Below are 15,836 nucleotides of genomic sequence, written 5' to 3'. Positions count from 1 at the left end.
AGCTTGTGAGAGAGTAAAGGAGAGAATCTCGCGGAAGATATTCTCTCCATTTTCTTGCTTCCTTTATTGTCTTCCTTCTCCCCATATCCATGCGTTTGCCTTAAGAGGTGGTTGGATTGCTAAAGAGGGCTTGGAGATGCTTGGAGGTGGTTGTCTTCCTCCTCCCCGTATCCTTTTCCAACACCGTGTCAGCATTCGGACGACGGAAATGCCATGCCTCCGCGGTAGGAGGATATGCTAGATTTGGAAAACTTCCTCCTAAGGCCGAATCCAGACCCATTCGGAGCAGAGAAGCCTGTAAGTTCGTTCCTAGCATTGTATCAATAAACATTTTACTTTCATATTATCATTATGTATGCACAAATAGTCCGTATCTTGAAGAGCATGTTGTACGCATTACACTTCCCACTGGAGCTGCAATGACGACGTATTGCACCACCATGACTGTCGCATCTACATAATCTGCCTTATTGAATAGGTGGCTTTCATCCATAACTAAAATGACAATGAACATTGATATTTTCCAGCCTATGAGTTGAGCAGAACTGAACATGCTGTTGCATGAATGTTCCGCACCTGTATTTTGGTTATGATTGCACGGGATTATGAACCTCATGTCTCACATGCACAACATTATTTCTCTTACAATAACACACAGGTAGAGAGATGTGAGCGCAGCATCGCTCACGATCCTCCAGCCAGTCATGCCAATGAGAAAGAACTGCTGCATGACACTGTACAAAATTGAGTGGGGGTCTCCACAAAAGGGCCCTCTGAAGGAATTAGGTTGCCTTGACAGTCTCTCCAATTGCTTGCAGCGCTACTGTAAGAGCATGCTCTACCGATGAAGCTCCCCTGAGAGCCTTTGGATCCAACCTGGGTTGCTGTCTAGCCAACTTAGGAAGAGATGCAAACTCCTGAAACCCGGGAATCATGTTGCACAATTTGAGAAGAAACTGAGAGTAACAGCAACCCACTATGAAAGGGTTCAATCACTAGACTTTAAAGGCCCTTACCTCAGGAGTTCCACTTTCCAAGAACACTCCTTTCAGCTTTCCTGTTATATCAGAACATGTACAAAATGAGCCCAAGAAAACATACCATGAATGATGAAATGTCTGCTATTTCCACTACAAAAAGATGATTGGAATGCATGCTACCTGACTCAATCCAGAAGGCTGCATATTTCGGATTGAAGTCCCCAATCTCTACAACTTCGCCCACTGCAACCCACACCCCCATATCATACATACATCAGTTCTGGCTGGAATTTGTTTAGCAATGCAGGCAGACATAAACTATATCAGAGCGAGTCTCAAATACCATTATCTCCATAAAATTGCCACCAAACTTTTCTGCTACTACCAGGATATTCGAAGACTCGAGAATAGAAAAATGGCAAGTAATCATACCTGCACAAGGCCATGCACATTATGACTATCTGAAGGCACACAAAAAATTGGAAGTTGTAGTAGCAATTGAATCTTCACCAGAGGAAAAAAAGGGATTTCAAGTTTGAGTATTGAAAGATTGTCCTTCGATGCTCTTTCCTGGAAGAAAGAGACACAAGGAAAGACTAGAAAGAGAGACAAACGAAGACTACATTGCCACAGATTACCAGCGAAAATGCATCCCCCAGAGAAGGGAACTTACAAGTACATTAACTGATCAAAAATTAGAGATGCAGACACCACTAAAACTGCCTTCAATGATTCCTGTTTACATGTACTCGTGTTTGTGTTTCCAGCTGATATGGATTGTCTGTTTCATTACTCTGCTGACCATTGCACTTCAAAACATGGTATCAAACATTCAAGTTGAAGAAGTTCTCTCCCTAGTGGCATTGGTTTTCTGAGTTTACTAATGCCAGTTTCTCTGTACTTTTTTTGTGTGCATGCAAGTCTCATTTCCTACTATGGTGCTCCTGACATGTTGATGTAAACTGTGTAAGGCTGCTGTGCTAGCTGCATTGCACGCCACCTAACATGTAGCATTGGCAGCATGTTCGCTTTGTGTGACCAGATGTTTGTTTGATTCAGATTTGGATGCCTGTCCTGCACTGCTAGTATTTGTTTGGTAGCCTACGGCTAGCTGAGCATTGATGAATCACCTTTGAGGATTGCAAAAATGGCATCTAAGTGGACTTTCGACCTCTTCCAAAGTTTCCATCTCTACCCAGACTGCATTCATGCGGCTTCCAAAGAACACCAACCCATTAACCAAAACCTCTATCAGCCTTGTGTTTCTCATTTACAGTTATCCTAGCAAGAGGTCGCAATCCATACCTTGCATGACCACAAAATTAACTGAGAATTGTGCACCTCTGATCCTAACCAGCAAGTCCTTACTCCAACAGGTCTTACCTTCAAAACCATTATTCATTGTCAGTTTAAAATGTACATTCTCAATTGATGGGCTACCCCATGCTTGAAGTACTGAAGAGTTGATAATACTTACCCCAGCCTTTGTGTTCTTCTAGTAACATCGGCTAAAGCTAACACTTGTAAGACAACATGCATCTCAGCTCCTTCCCAAAAAGATTTACCCAAGGCTCCCAAGGTCTTGCTAAGTGATAAGCCAAGAATGTATGCACTCAAGTTTGACTCTTGGAATGGAACGAACTTCAGCTGCTACAGGCTCCTGGTTTTAGCTCCGGAGTGGAAATCCCCTTTCTGAGTTTGAAAATCCACTCTAGGAAAGATTTCTCTATAGACAGGAACATCGTTTAGTGGGTATGTAATGTTTGAGTTGGGCAATCTTGGCATTCTCAATGGATATATGTCAACCCTAGGTGCTACAAGTCATTGGCCATTCAGTATAGGCAAGGCTAAGGGTGCTCTTCTCCCCATACAGAAACCCTCTATTGGCTAGATAAGGCTTGTTTGCACAAGGATTTTGATACCAAAGTCCTCTCAGGGCTCAACAAATGCCTACATCATGGCCATACCACCCAAAGTTCTTGGAAGTTCTGCCCCTGAACTCAAGGCATTCTAATGGCAAGGGGATGCACCACAATAGATACAATGAATGTTCTTTCTCTAGGATCTGCACTTTACCCTTCCATTATTTTCATTAACTCCTAGAGACCATGGACACTGGTCATGTAATCCCTAATAGCCTCATTATCCCATTGGCTTATAGTAATGAGATTAACTATGAAGCTATTGAGAGAATTTTTGGATGAACAGGTCCTTTAGAGTGTTGCAATCATTCTTCTAGGCCATATCTAGGCTTGCGAGCTATATTTGGCCTATTTCTCCCAAGAACAACCCAAAATCTTGTACTTTCTTCTCGTTTGTCTTGACATTATTAGGTCAAAGACCTATCATTGGTGAAGGCGACTACATATTCTTAACCAGGAGAAGATGGAGATTGCGGCTGATGTGTTTACTTCTAAAGATTACAACATCTAATGCTCCTTTTGCGATTGATGAATCCATTTGGGACTGGAAAACCGGGCCAATACCTTCAATTTCATCATATTCTCGTGATAAATCTCTGAATTTTCTCTCTTTATCTCATCTTCCAACCACCTTGCAAGTTTTCTTAGCAAAATCCAACCATTTGAGTGATCAGAGATGGAGATTTTTGTTAATCTCTTATGTGAACCCTAATTTATACCAAAAATTAGCGTTTGGCAGCTGCCTCGAATGGGTGCTCAAAAATTAAGAGCCTAGGACTTAAATTTCAATAGCTGAAATTGAAGAATTTCAAGAATATTCAAGAGGCCAACCAGCCAATATAAAATTTGGGGCTAAATTTGTCTAACAAGGAGCAGGATGAAGGCCGCCAATCCCCGAGGAAACCAAGGGATGATTTGGTTTGAAGGTTTACTGGTCATTTATGACAGCAAGAGGCATTTGGATTAGAGGAAGAGATTTGAGAATCTCCATTGTACTTCATCCATTTGCAATTGAAGATAAAGAAATACCACAAGGAGCACCACTTTTAGGGCCAACAGACTGTCCATTGTCCAAGATTAAAGTGGTAAAGTGTGCATTCAGTTTATGTGTTTTATTTACTTGTAATTATCGATTGATCAGGTTATTACCACCCTATCCGAGGAGGAAGATTGGTTTTAGAAACCCACGTGTGGTTGTGTTTTATAAGGTCTTACTTTTGTATGAATTAATGAGCATGTATCAATCCAAAAAAAATGAAAAAAAGAAAAACCAAGTTTCATACAATTCAATGACTCAACAGAAGATATTCATTGCCTCTATGTCATAATAGTCCTTGGGCAGTCCATTGTGACACCTTCAGCCTGATGCTTGGTCTCCTTGGAATGGGATCTTTGGGGTCAAAGCTGAGCCGTCTTTTCACACTCTTCTTGGTCCCCATTTCCGGGCCTAAGAGGAGTTGTTGAACAATCAAAACTTACCTTTACGTTATTCTATTTTTCTGACATTTTCTGGCTCCTTAGAGCAGCCCCATAAAGGCATTTTGACCATTTTATACGACATTCTATAAAATTGTGTGACACTCCAAACATTCTTGTGGCTCCAATAGTTCTATAAAACGGACTCGGGGTCACACCACTCTTCATCCCTTCAATCCCTTTGCCCATCCTTTGCATTCACAGTTGTCACCAATCATTACCCACCTCAGCTACCAGTGTGCTGCTCTTTCGAGGGTGTCTCACCCTGTTTCAGCTGCCACAACCTGATTTACAGCATCCACATCACCATCGAGCATCAAATGACCTATCCTACTGTTGTTGCAACCAGTTCCTAGGCTAGGTGACCTGTTTTACAGCAACTCCAACGTGTTGCATCTTCATCTGATTTGGTGGTATTGCTGGAATGGAATTTGCACAAGGAGGACAACACTCTTTGGCACTCTCCCTAAGCCTACTCCCATGAGAGTCAATGGTTCTTGGACATCCCTACTCCTTGAGCATCATATATGTATCATCTTCCTTATTCATATTCAGCATTCGTTCATTCATCATATTATACTTCTTCCCTAATTTTTGTGCTTTTGCATTTTTCCTGAGCTATTGTATTTCAGTCGTGTTCGTACATTCTCTGTTCAATGCAAACCATAGCATATCTTAGGTTAACTCCTCCAATGCCTCAAGGTGATGTAGGCCCTCAAGTGAACCTGATATGATAGAGAAAGAGAGAAGAACACGACAAGGAAGAAGATTATTATAACATCTATAAAAGACTAGAACAGCTTGTTTGACTTGAACATGGTACAATTAAAGACGATGTCTCAACATGATTACAACAAAGAAATTGAGTAAACATAAATCATGTAAAAGTCCTATGACTAGAGAAGTAAAAGAGGTATAGCAACGTGGAATAGGGAATGGAAACAAGAAACATGATAGGAATGGGGAGCCCAATTCATGGAATGGAGACGGAATGGGACATTTAATAACATGTAAATTTGGAATGTTTTCATAATTCTGAGATAAACAACTTCACCAATATTCAAGCCATTCTATACATCATGTTGTTATTTTTTAAAGATGAAAGATGCATTGTAAAGGTCAATGTTGAAAATAACTACATGCTAAAAAGGTCTAAAGAGTGAACACTCATGAGCCATAAATGTCTGAAGGCTGAAGTATGTGTCATATTATGAAAGAGCTGAGGCCCAAGTGACATGGCCAATAGTAGATACATCATAGAAATATCAAGCCAAACTATCAAAACAATTGTTGAAGATGGCAAGCCAAAACCACAAGCTGCATCTATGACCAACCCCTAGGTCCGTTTAACCTAAATCGGCACTGGGAAGCAACAGCTGTTTATGACTTTGGGCTGTAAGAAAATGATGACAAGACGGCTCATGAACAAGTTGGTGGGAAGGCTGATAGCTCATGCCTCAAGCAGTAGATGGAGAAAATAGCACCAAATTGGTCACAAGTGGGGGCACATAGATGGAGCATGGCATTCCCAATAACATTCCTCCAAGTCAGAACATTCCATGCAAGGAACATTGTTGGGAACGTGACAGGAATGTTCCTAGTAGTTGGGGCTTTTTACGGGCTTGGTCATCTCACCGAACACAATGCTACTATCCAAGAACACCCTTTCTCATGACGACTTTGCTATGATAGGGTTTGTAGCACGTGTGCACGGGGGGGAGGGGGGGGGGTGGGGGGGCGGGGCGCGCGCGGGATGTGTAGGTTACAAATTTTGTGGGTTGTAAGGTGGTTCAATGAAACATTGGTTATATAACAATATGCTTTTAGTGATGCAGATCTCTGATCAAATAGTAGTTTATGAATGGGCTCAAAAATGAAAAAGCATAATATGTGTGCGCGCATGTTTTTCAGGGGTTTGCTTCTTCCTTTCTTTCTTTATTTTTCTTTTTTGGGTTTTGGGGGTTTTTTTTCTTTTTTTCACTTTCGCAGGGAAGGGGGGTGGGGGTTGGTTGTGGCTTCAGAATGGAATCACCACATGCGGCTTCAGAATGGAGTCACCACACTTTGTATTAATAAGAAGATTAGCATACTAGTTCAATACTAGTGATAGTTATATGCCTTCAAACTAAATTTAAAAGAAATATGTTCCACAATGCGCAGGTGATGTTTGGTATCCTAAACCCTAAACTCTAAACCCAAGGGTAAAGGAAGGGGGATCAAAGATGGAATCACCACACATCATATTAATAACAAGATTGGCATATTAGTTCACTGCTGGTGATAGTTAAATGCCTTCAAACTAAATTTAGGAGAAATATGTTCCTTCGCAGCAACAATGCAACGGTGATGTTTGGTATCTCATTTTCTTGTTATATGTACACAAGTGAACAGCTTGTTGTAATGCCACCTTAGATTGCAATTTAGAAGTACTTACACATCAGAGCGGACTTGAAGTAATGAATCAACACAGTGCTGTGCAGATTTTCGAGCATGATCAACATGCTCCACCCTGGTGATCCGATCATAAATCTTCAATTATACAATCAGCAAAGGACAATTGTTAGATAACAACTGGATCTTGATCCAACAATACATTCTGTATAGTACCTATCAACACACTTTTTTCCTGTATGAAAAAGGAATCAAAGAACTAAACAAACATTAGCACATCCTACAGATAATACTGAGAATCCACAGTAAGTGGATAAGCCTGGGCTGTATTGTTACAAGCTTGTAATCTCCTAAAGCCTTAAGTACTCAAACCTGTAGAGATGGAATAATGTCTTGTGGCTAATTGGGTTCATCTCACTGGTCCAACAAACTCAAGTGTTGACCTTCCACCACTGCCACACCTTTCTTGAACTCTAAAAGAACCATGTTCAAGGTTTACAAGGTCTAACAACTAACCTGACTGAGATGTAACACACTAAATACAACCACTCTGGAAAATGAAAAGAAAGGCATGCCTTCCAGGAACAATTTATTTGACCCGCATCTGATTGTAAAGGTCTCATCGCAACTAGTAGCCAACCTCAAAAAAATGGATTTGTCCAGTTTTTTCTCATTGAGCAGGCATCAATGAAGAGGCTTTTTCAAATCATGCGTAAACTAATTTCTTACACTAAATGACCATTTGTTCATAGATTCAGGTTTAAATTCTATTTATTGGGTCCTTATGTGGATTTTAGGTATATTCATTGATTGATAGCAGACAATTGGGTCCTTATCTGTGTTTCATTAGTGAAATCTTTGTCTGCAATTCTCTTATGCCAGAATAAGATTCTTAAGGTTACTGAAGTCAAATCCCTCCCTTTTTTGAATACACAAATCTTGTTGAAGTCAAAATCCTCCCTTTTTTGAATATACCACCAAACTAGGGAGGAGGATCCAGACACGCTGTCAACTCCTACTCAGAATTGCATTGGAGATGGTATCTCGTCAGCTTCCTTGACTATCTAGAGGAGTTTGGATGATATCTTTAAATGTGAGGGTTGAAGGGACCCTCACATTTACAGCTGTCACATTGACAGGGGATCTCCTCTTCGGCCTATAAGTTGTCTCAGATGATTTGAGAATTTGGAAAGTCATTGCCTACTGTTTTCCAAGGGACCTGAAGAATAATGTTCTTGTGAGGACTGGTGAGTCCTTCCTACCCTAGAGCTGTCTTATTGTGCAAATGTTTCCTTCCACTTATTCTATCAACTTACTTGCATAAGATGAAGAAGATGAAATTATCAGTTATGCAACGATTGCCAAGTTACCTCTGTCTACATCATTGGTTCTGAACAGAGGCAGTATGTTACAAGACTCCCTACTCGCATTACTAGCTACAGCAAAGCCAGAAAAGCTTCTGCATGAAAGCTATCTGTCAACGGTATTTTGAAATGAAATCAATAGTAAAATAATAAAATCATTCATCAAACAAAAAGGTCTCAATGCCTGGACTCCTGCCCTGTAACATGTCAGCACCTACACTAAAACTATGGTTTTGAGGTGGTTTGGAACCAACACCAGGAGAGTGTCCACAGTCATGCCAAGACACCTTATGCTTCTGTGTTTTTCTGCTCATGAACATAATCTTTTTTTAAACCCCTTTTTTGCAGGAGATTGAAGGTTCAAAGAGAAGAGCTACCTCTCGATGGGAAAGTTAGGAGAACAGAAACTTGCAAAGCAAACTGTTGTTCAACACCCATTTTGATGAGTATAGAGGTCTTTGTCTTACTTGCAGCCAGCATTTTTCTCCTCTCACCTAGAAAGCATGCTCAACATGTGCTATGCAAGAGCTTCCACTCCATGATGAACTACAGGGCAGTAATACCCTTAAACTAAATGAAAGGAAAAATTGAATCTGTAGATAAAAAGATGAGCTATGATGAACAGACCTTCAAAGGAAATGCGGCAACATCACCAATTGCCCATACACTTGGTGCACTTGTTTTGAATTGGCCATCCACCTACAATACCATAGACCAAAGCAACAGCACCACAACCATCAGACATACTGAGACCGACAAAATTCCCTCTGAAATACTTTGTGTAAATTTACACTAACTCTGAACCCCAATTCCTAACCCTTAAACCCTGTACAAGTAGATTCTAAACATACTATAGACAGTAGAGACATAGGAACAAAAATAGCTGTAAAGATTCTAAACATAGTACAGACATAAGAACCAAAACAGTTAGCATAGCACTTTGGGCAAGGTAAAATGTTTGATAACAAGTAGTTATTATAAAAAATAGGGGAAGAGAGAGAAAGAGCTAAGAAAGGGCCCTTTTTTCTTTTCTTGGGGGTGCGTGATGGCCCATGGGTATTAGTTGTTGTGGGTGGGTGGTGTGTGTGATGGGGGATTGGCGGTGGGTTTTTTTTTTTTTTTTTTTGTCTGTGGAGAGAGAAAGCAAGTCCCTTACTTGCAATCTCAGGTCGCTGAACGTGATTATGCATGCGCAATAGGGTAGAGACAGTAGATTTCTTCTCCACCTCAGTGAGAGGCAGAGGCACAAGAGGATGGCTTGTCTGCTGTACTGGAGTATGTGGATCACAATTATGAACCATGCAAGGTTTTGTAGAGGAGGATGTTCTGGGTACACATGGACACCAAGAAGGTGTTGAAATCCTCTGCCTCTTTTCATGACAAAGGTACTACCTTGTCTTACACAGCTCGTATTCCTTGCTCTTATGGATTAAGCAGTGTTTGCAGGCTATCATATAGCAAGAAGGTGTAGATGAAGTCTTTGCAGGAAGCTCACAGCTTCCATGAGGTACTGTTGAAGATGAGTGGACAAACCACGTTGCTCCTAAGCACACTTGCATTGTTCTTTAACCACCGCTTAATTCACATAGTGCCATGGAGACTTATGGCCAATTCCCAGAAGCTCCTAAACAAAGAATGTCCTATTTGGGCTGAGGTCAAAGGCTGCCCAGTAGTGTATTGGTTGTGAGAAAGGGATACGAATGTGAAAGCAACAGAAACAAACACCAGAACTCAATGAATGAACAAAATTGCCATTGAAACCATACCAAGTATGAGATGTGTACAAACCACAGGAGCTATAGCAACTACCAGAATACGTCCAGTATCCCTCTCTCCAATGAATGCGCATGTGCAATGAATGTAGGCTAGCACAGAGGAGGCATCTATGAATAGGCCAAGGAATGAGGCCTGAAATGAACTAAGCCAGACATAACCCAGCTGCCCACTCAGATGCCCAAATACAGCCAATAATATCCATGAAATGTACTAATGCTAACATCATTAGCCACTTTTGGAAAATGCTATGGCTACCATTAGGAAGGTTTTGGTTCCCCCAAATGTGCATACCGCAAATAGAGATCTCCTTTGCATGCTTCAGGATACTACCAGGAGGCATCCCAACTAGATGTGGGCCATTGTTTCTCTTGTGGACAGTTGGAACACTTCATGACAAAATGCTCTTCCAATAAGGACGGGCACCCTAATTTAATTGATGCTCTTGTGATGTATGATGGTGGTTTGCCTTTAGGTGTACCCACATATACTCTACCTACAAAGCATGACAAGAATAAGGCAAACAACTAGTCTAGCACTCGCTTGCTACCAATTCTCGATGGCATGAGGTACAAAACAAGAGGGCAAAAAGTCAAAGACAATACATCTTGCTAGTAGCTAGGCAGATCATAATGAACATAATGAACTACTTCACACTTGTGGTAAGAAGAAAGGGCAAACCCATTGGAAAGCCTATGATAAAAAGCAACAGGATCATCAGGTACCATGCTCTATTATACTATGACCTTGAGTGGTTAGGTTGCATGATGCTTACCTTGCCTTTGATTAGCAAGGGGAATGCCAAGATGCTAAGAATATTGATCAGCCATATACTCCAAAGAGAGATGACCGTGGCAAAAAACAAATGCAATTGCACTATTGGCCGATTTTTTGGATGATGAGGTATTAGCAACATTGGAAGCTAAAGCAAAGGGAAGGTATTAATATTCTTGCATTCAAATGGATCTTCCTCTTCCTTCTGAAAATTGCCACTTGGAATGTTCAAGCCATTTGTTCTCAAAGCAATAATCATGTTATGCTAGGGTTTCATCAATGAACTATTCAGTTGTGCTGATGATTGTACATGAGAAAATCCTTCCAATCTTGGATAAATGGAATATATCTAGCAAATTCCTTGTCATTCAAATTACATATGAAGGTGAAGTTATATGGCTAGTTCGCTTGTATACATCAAATGTTACTATGCCTCATCTTGATTTGTGGCAATAGTTACACTCATGCATGTTTGGTCGTCATAGTCATCTATATGGATGACTTGATTATTACAGGTGATAGTGACAATGGGATTACTAATGTCAAGGGCCTTTTGAAGCAAAAGTTTGAGATAAAGGATTTTGGTGAGCTAAGGCACTTCCTTAGCATTGAGGTAATCAAATGTGTTGATGGTATATGGCTATCCCAAAGGCAGCATGGCTTGGATATGTTATCCAAGTATGGTATGCCCGCATGTAAGCCAATTTCAATGCCATTGGAGCAAAATGTAAAGTTGAGTGCTAATGTTGGAGATGAAATAAAAGACCTTACTACGTTTAGGAAAATAGTAGGGAATTTAATCTATATGACTATCACAAGGCCAAACTTGAGCTATACTCTTGGACTCATGTCAATTTATGCAAGTACCTAGAAAGCCTCATTTGGATGCAATCAAACGCATATTGGGATATGTGAAGTCCACCTTGCATTATGGACTTTTTTACGAGGCAAGTAAAAATGTACAACTGTTTGGATACACAAATGCAAATTGGGCTAGTAGCAAGTCCGATAGAAGATCTACAAGTGGACTCATGTTTTCCTTTGATAGTGCAGCAATTACTTGAAGCAGCAAAAAGTAACCAACAGTTGTTTTATCAAGTACAAATGCTAAGTATAGAGATGTTGCTAGGCAACATGTGAGATGGTATAGCAACAAAAACTATTGGGTGGTTTTGATGTGCAAGGTGATGGTCCACTTGTCATTCACTATGACAACATAAATAGTATACAATTGGCTAAGAATCCACTATTCCATGCTAGGACAAAACATATTGAGGTGCATTACCATTTTGTGAGAGAGAAGGTACTTGCAAGAGAGATAAACATAGTATATATCAGCACACAAGATTAGATAGCCTAATATTTTAACAAAGGCATTGGGTGCAAAGAAGCTTTGAAAATTTCGAAGCTTACTTGGAGTTGCATAGATATAATTGAGCTTGAGATGAAGTGTTGAGATAGCATGCTCAAAACGTGCGGACATTGATAATGGACCGCCTGGTTAGATAGGTCAGCACATCTACATTTAGCACGTCACTGGTCATTATGATCCTCACATGACCACTCACTTATCACTTATTATATCTTGTTAGTTGCCCCCACCTACAACTAGCATATCCAACCGATTAGTATAGTCAATTATGCACCATTTGACTTTGTAGGCCACTTTCTTTTATATTATATCTTATCTATACTTTGTGTACATTGCCTTCTAAGAGGAAGAAATAAGAAAAACCAGCAAGAAAACGTTTTTGCCTCCATCTCTCTTCTTCTATTCTTGAGTAAACTTCCTCTTTGTGTATGGTGTGTGTTTAGTGCAACAGCTCAAGGAAGTCTCCCCACCATGCGATTCATGACAACATCGATATTAGGTTCTTTCCGAGGCACCTTGGTGGTGGCTAGTACACCCCTCTTGGGTATCCATGGTCCTATCTAATGGTCATCCATAGTACCAAATCACCCATGATTTGAGAGAGGATATTAGCGGATATCGTCAATTCATGTGTAAGTCTGTGTATGTCCCAGTGGACTAGGCACATTTTCTTTATCGATAATGTAGTCACCTATATTTTTTACACCTAACTTATAGCCACCGAGTCATTTTATTACTGGTTGACCTGATGTGTTTATGGCTCCATTAATTGGCTAACTTTTCATGATTGTTGGCCTATTTATAAGCTTAGGTTCACTCCTCTAGTTTGTATCACTTAGTATACTTCCATAGTAGATTTCATTGGGGAGAGGAAGCTTGTGCCAATGCCCACACAACCAGTGACTCACATTGTTTTAATACTGTCTCGTGTCTTATATATGGATTCCATTTTCGAAGCATCTCTTTTATTCTGAGTTCTTTGTGCAGTGTTCTTTTCTTTGCAATTTTTCTCTTTTCTCCTCTCGTATTCTGTAATCTATTCCAGTAGGTTTACAAGATTCCATAATTGCACCCAGTTCTCACATTATGATTTGGTCAAGAATTAAGTTAAAATTGGCATGTAGAACTAATCTACAAGGCAACGAACATAAACTTATAGCACACACACTATTCAATTCAATAAAGAAAAATAATGACATAAAGAACTTGAGAGCTAGAACACTCTTGTATAGTAGACAATACCAGATTGGCTCTCAAGGTGAACATCTCTTACGATATTTCTTTAATATTGAAGATGAGCCTTTACATGAACCGCTTGTGACCCACCCTTGCAATCAATGCGGTTGTCACAAACCAGTACTATTTTTGCTAACGATTCCTCACATGCCTAGCTCTTCAATGAACCAGATTGGCCCCAATCACTATGTCCTCGGTTTCTCTCACCAACATTAACCAACGAGCTTTGAATCTCTCTAAATTACACACTCAAACCATTTTTTCTTCCAACATATAGAGTCACAATCACTCCAATGTTAACCAAAATGACATTAACAAATGCATCCATGGTCTCCCATTGCTACCACATTGCAACCAATGAGGAATTACATCAAACCTTAGTCCCAAACCAATCCAATTTATTAAATGAGACCTCGGCCCTCATGGTCCAACAATCTTAGAGCTTTACCCTAATCAATGCACCTTCAATTCACTATCAAATTGAAGTAATTCAAACCTGTAAAACCTGCTATCCATAAACCCTGATCTCTAGGATGTATTTTCCCTAAGCTTGGATGCTCAATTTAATGCTTTCAATGGCTCGATAATCAAATCTACATGTCCAAATACATTTGCCCTAATTTCTGTACCAAATGTTCAATGATTTGGTGACCCAAGAACGAGGCAAATTGGGGGTTTTGGTTGGAATATTGTCAATTAGCAATTCCACACCCAAAACAACTGATTTTTTGCAAGCCCTAGCCACTAATCTGCATCAAAAAGCAAAGCCTAATTCTGATCTGCTTTAAGATAGAGCTTGCATAGCCCCTAAGAGAGAGAAAGAAGAAGAAAGGGATTGATTCCTAGCAGTCCAATACCTCCGTTGATGCTAGAGGGCTTCATCTATACCTCTACAATGATTCAGAGCCTATGCACATATACAAGAATAGAATCCGATAGGTTCATAAAGAGAAAGACTTGGGCTTGAGAGTTGAGTCAATCCCATAATGCAGCTTGGTCCATCGTAGAACCAACACTAGGATCCTCCAATGGATGAGGAATCGAGGGGGTATCAAAAGTCCATAGATCAAAGGTATGAAATATACACTCCACTTCGTAGGACCAAGGGAGTAGTTCGACACATCTAGTTGATCCTCTTTTGATAAGAAAGGAAGAATCGACACCTATACAAAGTGCCATCATAGCTATATGAGGGCCAAAAGAAGGGGTCCTATGAGAAACGTAGAGAGAAGTAAGAGGAGAATGTTGCTTCAATCTTTAAGACTTGTTAGAGTGAGATGCCTTTGCTCTTCTATCTTCATTATGCTCATTGCATCGATTTCACAACTATGAACGCAGTCTTCAAAAGAATAGGCAAGCTCCTCATCTACATCAATGAAACCATTAAACCGGTGGAATTCCATGGGTCTTAAAGACCTACAAACACACTTGAATCTACTACATTTGGATGCCACAAAGCTCAAATGGAGGGAGAAAACAGCTATACCTGTTGTAGATGGCCTGGCTTCGTCAACATCAGTCTTCAGAAGAATAGACAAACTCCTTGTCTAAGCAAAACCATTGAACCGGTGCAACTCCGTAGCTCTTATAGACCTACAAACATACTTGAACCTACTACATTTGGATGCCACAAAGCTCGAGCAAAGGAAGAAAACAGCTAGACTTATTGTAGATGGGCTGGCTTTGTCAAGATCATCCCAAACACAGCAGAAAACCTGCATTTTCTGGCAAATAGTGTGCTGAAAATGTATGTTTTCAGCTCCAGACAGTCCGCTGCAATCTACATTTGGGCTGCACTGGACAAATCATTGAAGTGTAGCCGCCTCTAATAGAATCCTCTACATCCTCACTTAGGTGATGATACCATGTGAGAGTGTGCCATGGAAGGAAAATAGAAACACGGAGAAAAAAGAGAAGTGAGAGACTGCAAGACACGAGAATGAAGTGATAACTCTAAAGTAAATCTAAGTGTAAAGCCTAATACAACGACAGACTGATCAATCCCTATACACAGCCCAAGAGGCTGATATAAGGGCACTGGATCAAGCTAATGACAATAGCAATACCAAGACAAAGAAGAACCTAAAGACGAAGTGCAATGTCCACCTACATAAAGAAAATGACCAGCCAAAGTGTGGAGGGGCTAATAAATAGCCCACAAATGTTGAATCTGGCCAACCAGCTACAGCTAGCCACATTAAATGTTGGCTGACCAGCTGAAAATAATGCACAAACTACTAATGAAAATCAAGCTAAGTGCAATATAATGAATATGTAAGTATGCAACGGAAGTCTAAAAAGAGAAAGGCTAAGTGTGTGGCCACCATCACATACGGTGAGGTAGGGAAGTGGTCCTAGAAGATGCAGTGGATATCCTAGGAATGGATACGTAAAGTACCATAGATAAGTCACTAGCAGACCAATTAGCCAATCCTTCAAGAGTAGGAAAGGAGATAGGTTATTCAGACTGTCCGTGTGCCACATATCCAGTAGCCACTGGGACAGATGGAGTAGATGGTGCAACAAGGGGAGACGTAGCCCCACTGCA

General features: G+C 40.4%; 1 protein-coding gene across 2 annotated transcripts in view; it reads right to left on the bottom strand.

Moving 5' to 3' along the window:
* Positions 1-315: 315 nt before the first annotated feature.
* Positions 316-15,836, bottom strand: part of MDAR6 (monodehydroascorbate reductase 6) — a 43,472-nt gene continuing 27,951 nt past the window's right edge. For both annotated transcript variants that reach the window (XM_087668629.1, XM_087668630.1), the window contains exons 12-17: positions 8,761-8,832; positions 6,813-6,907; positions 1,324-1,412; positions 1,161-1,223; positions 1,017-1,057; positions 316-917 (exon numbers count right to left, since the gene is read on the bottom strand). In XM_087668629.1, the coding sequence (XP_087524755.1) occupies positions 783-917; positions 1,017-1,057; positions 1,161-1,223; positions 1,324-1,412; positions 6,813-6,907; positions 8,761-8,832 (495 nt within the window). In that variant the 3' untranslated portion in view covers positions 316-782. The remainder of the gene's footprint in view (positions 918-1,016; positions 1,058-1,160; positions 1,224-1,323; positions 1,413-6,812; positions 6,908-8,760; positions 8,833-15,836) is intronic.

This window comes from Lygodium microphyllum, chromosome 26, assembly GCF_053477565.2.
Source record: "Lygodium microphyllum isolate KBCC chromosome 26, Lygodium_microphyllum_v1.1.10, whole genome shotgun sequence".
NCBI lineage: Eukaryota > Viridiplantae > Streptophyta > Polypodiopsida > Schizaeales > Lygodiaceae > Lygodium > Lygodium microphyllum.
Note: the sequence above shows the minus strand (reverse complement) of the source record. Positions and strands in the feature narration are given on the sequence as shown.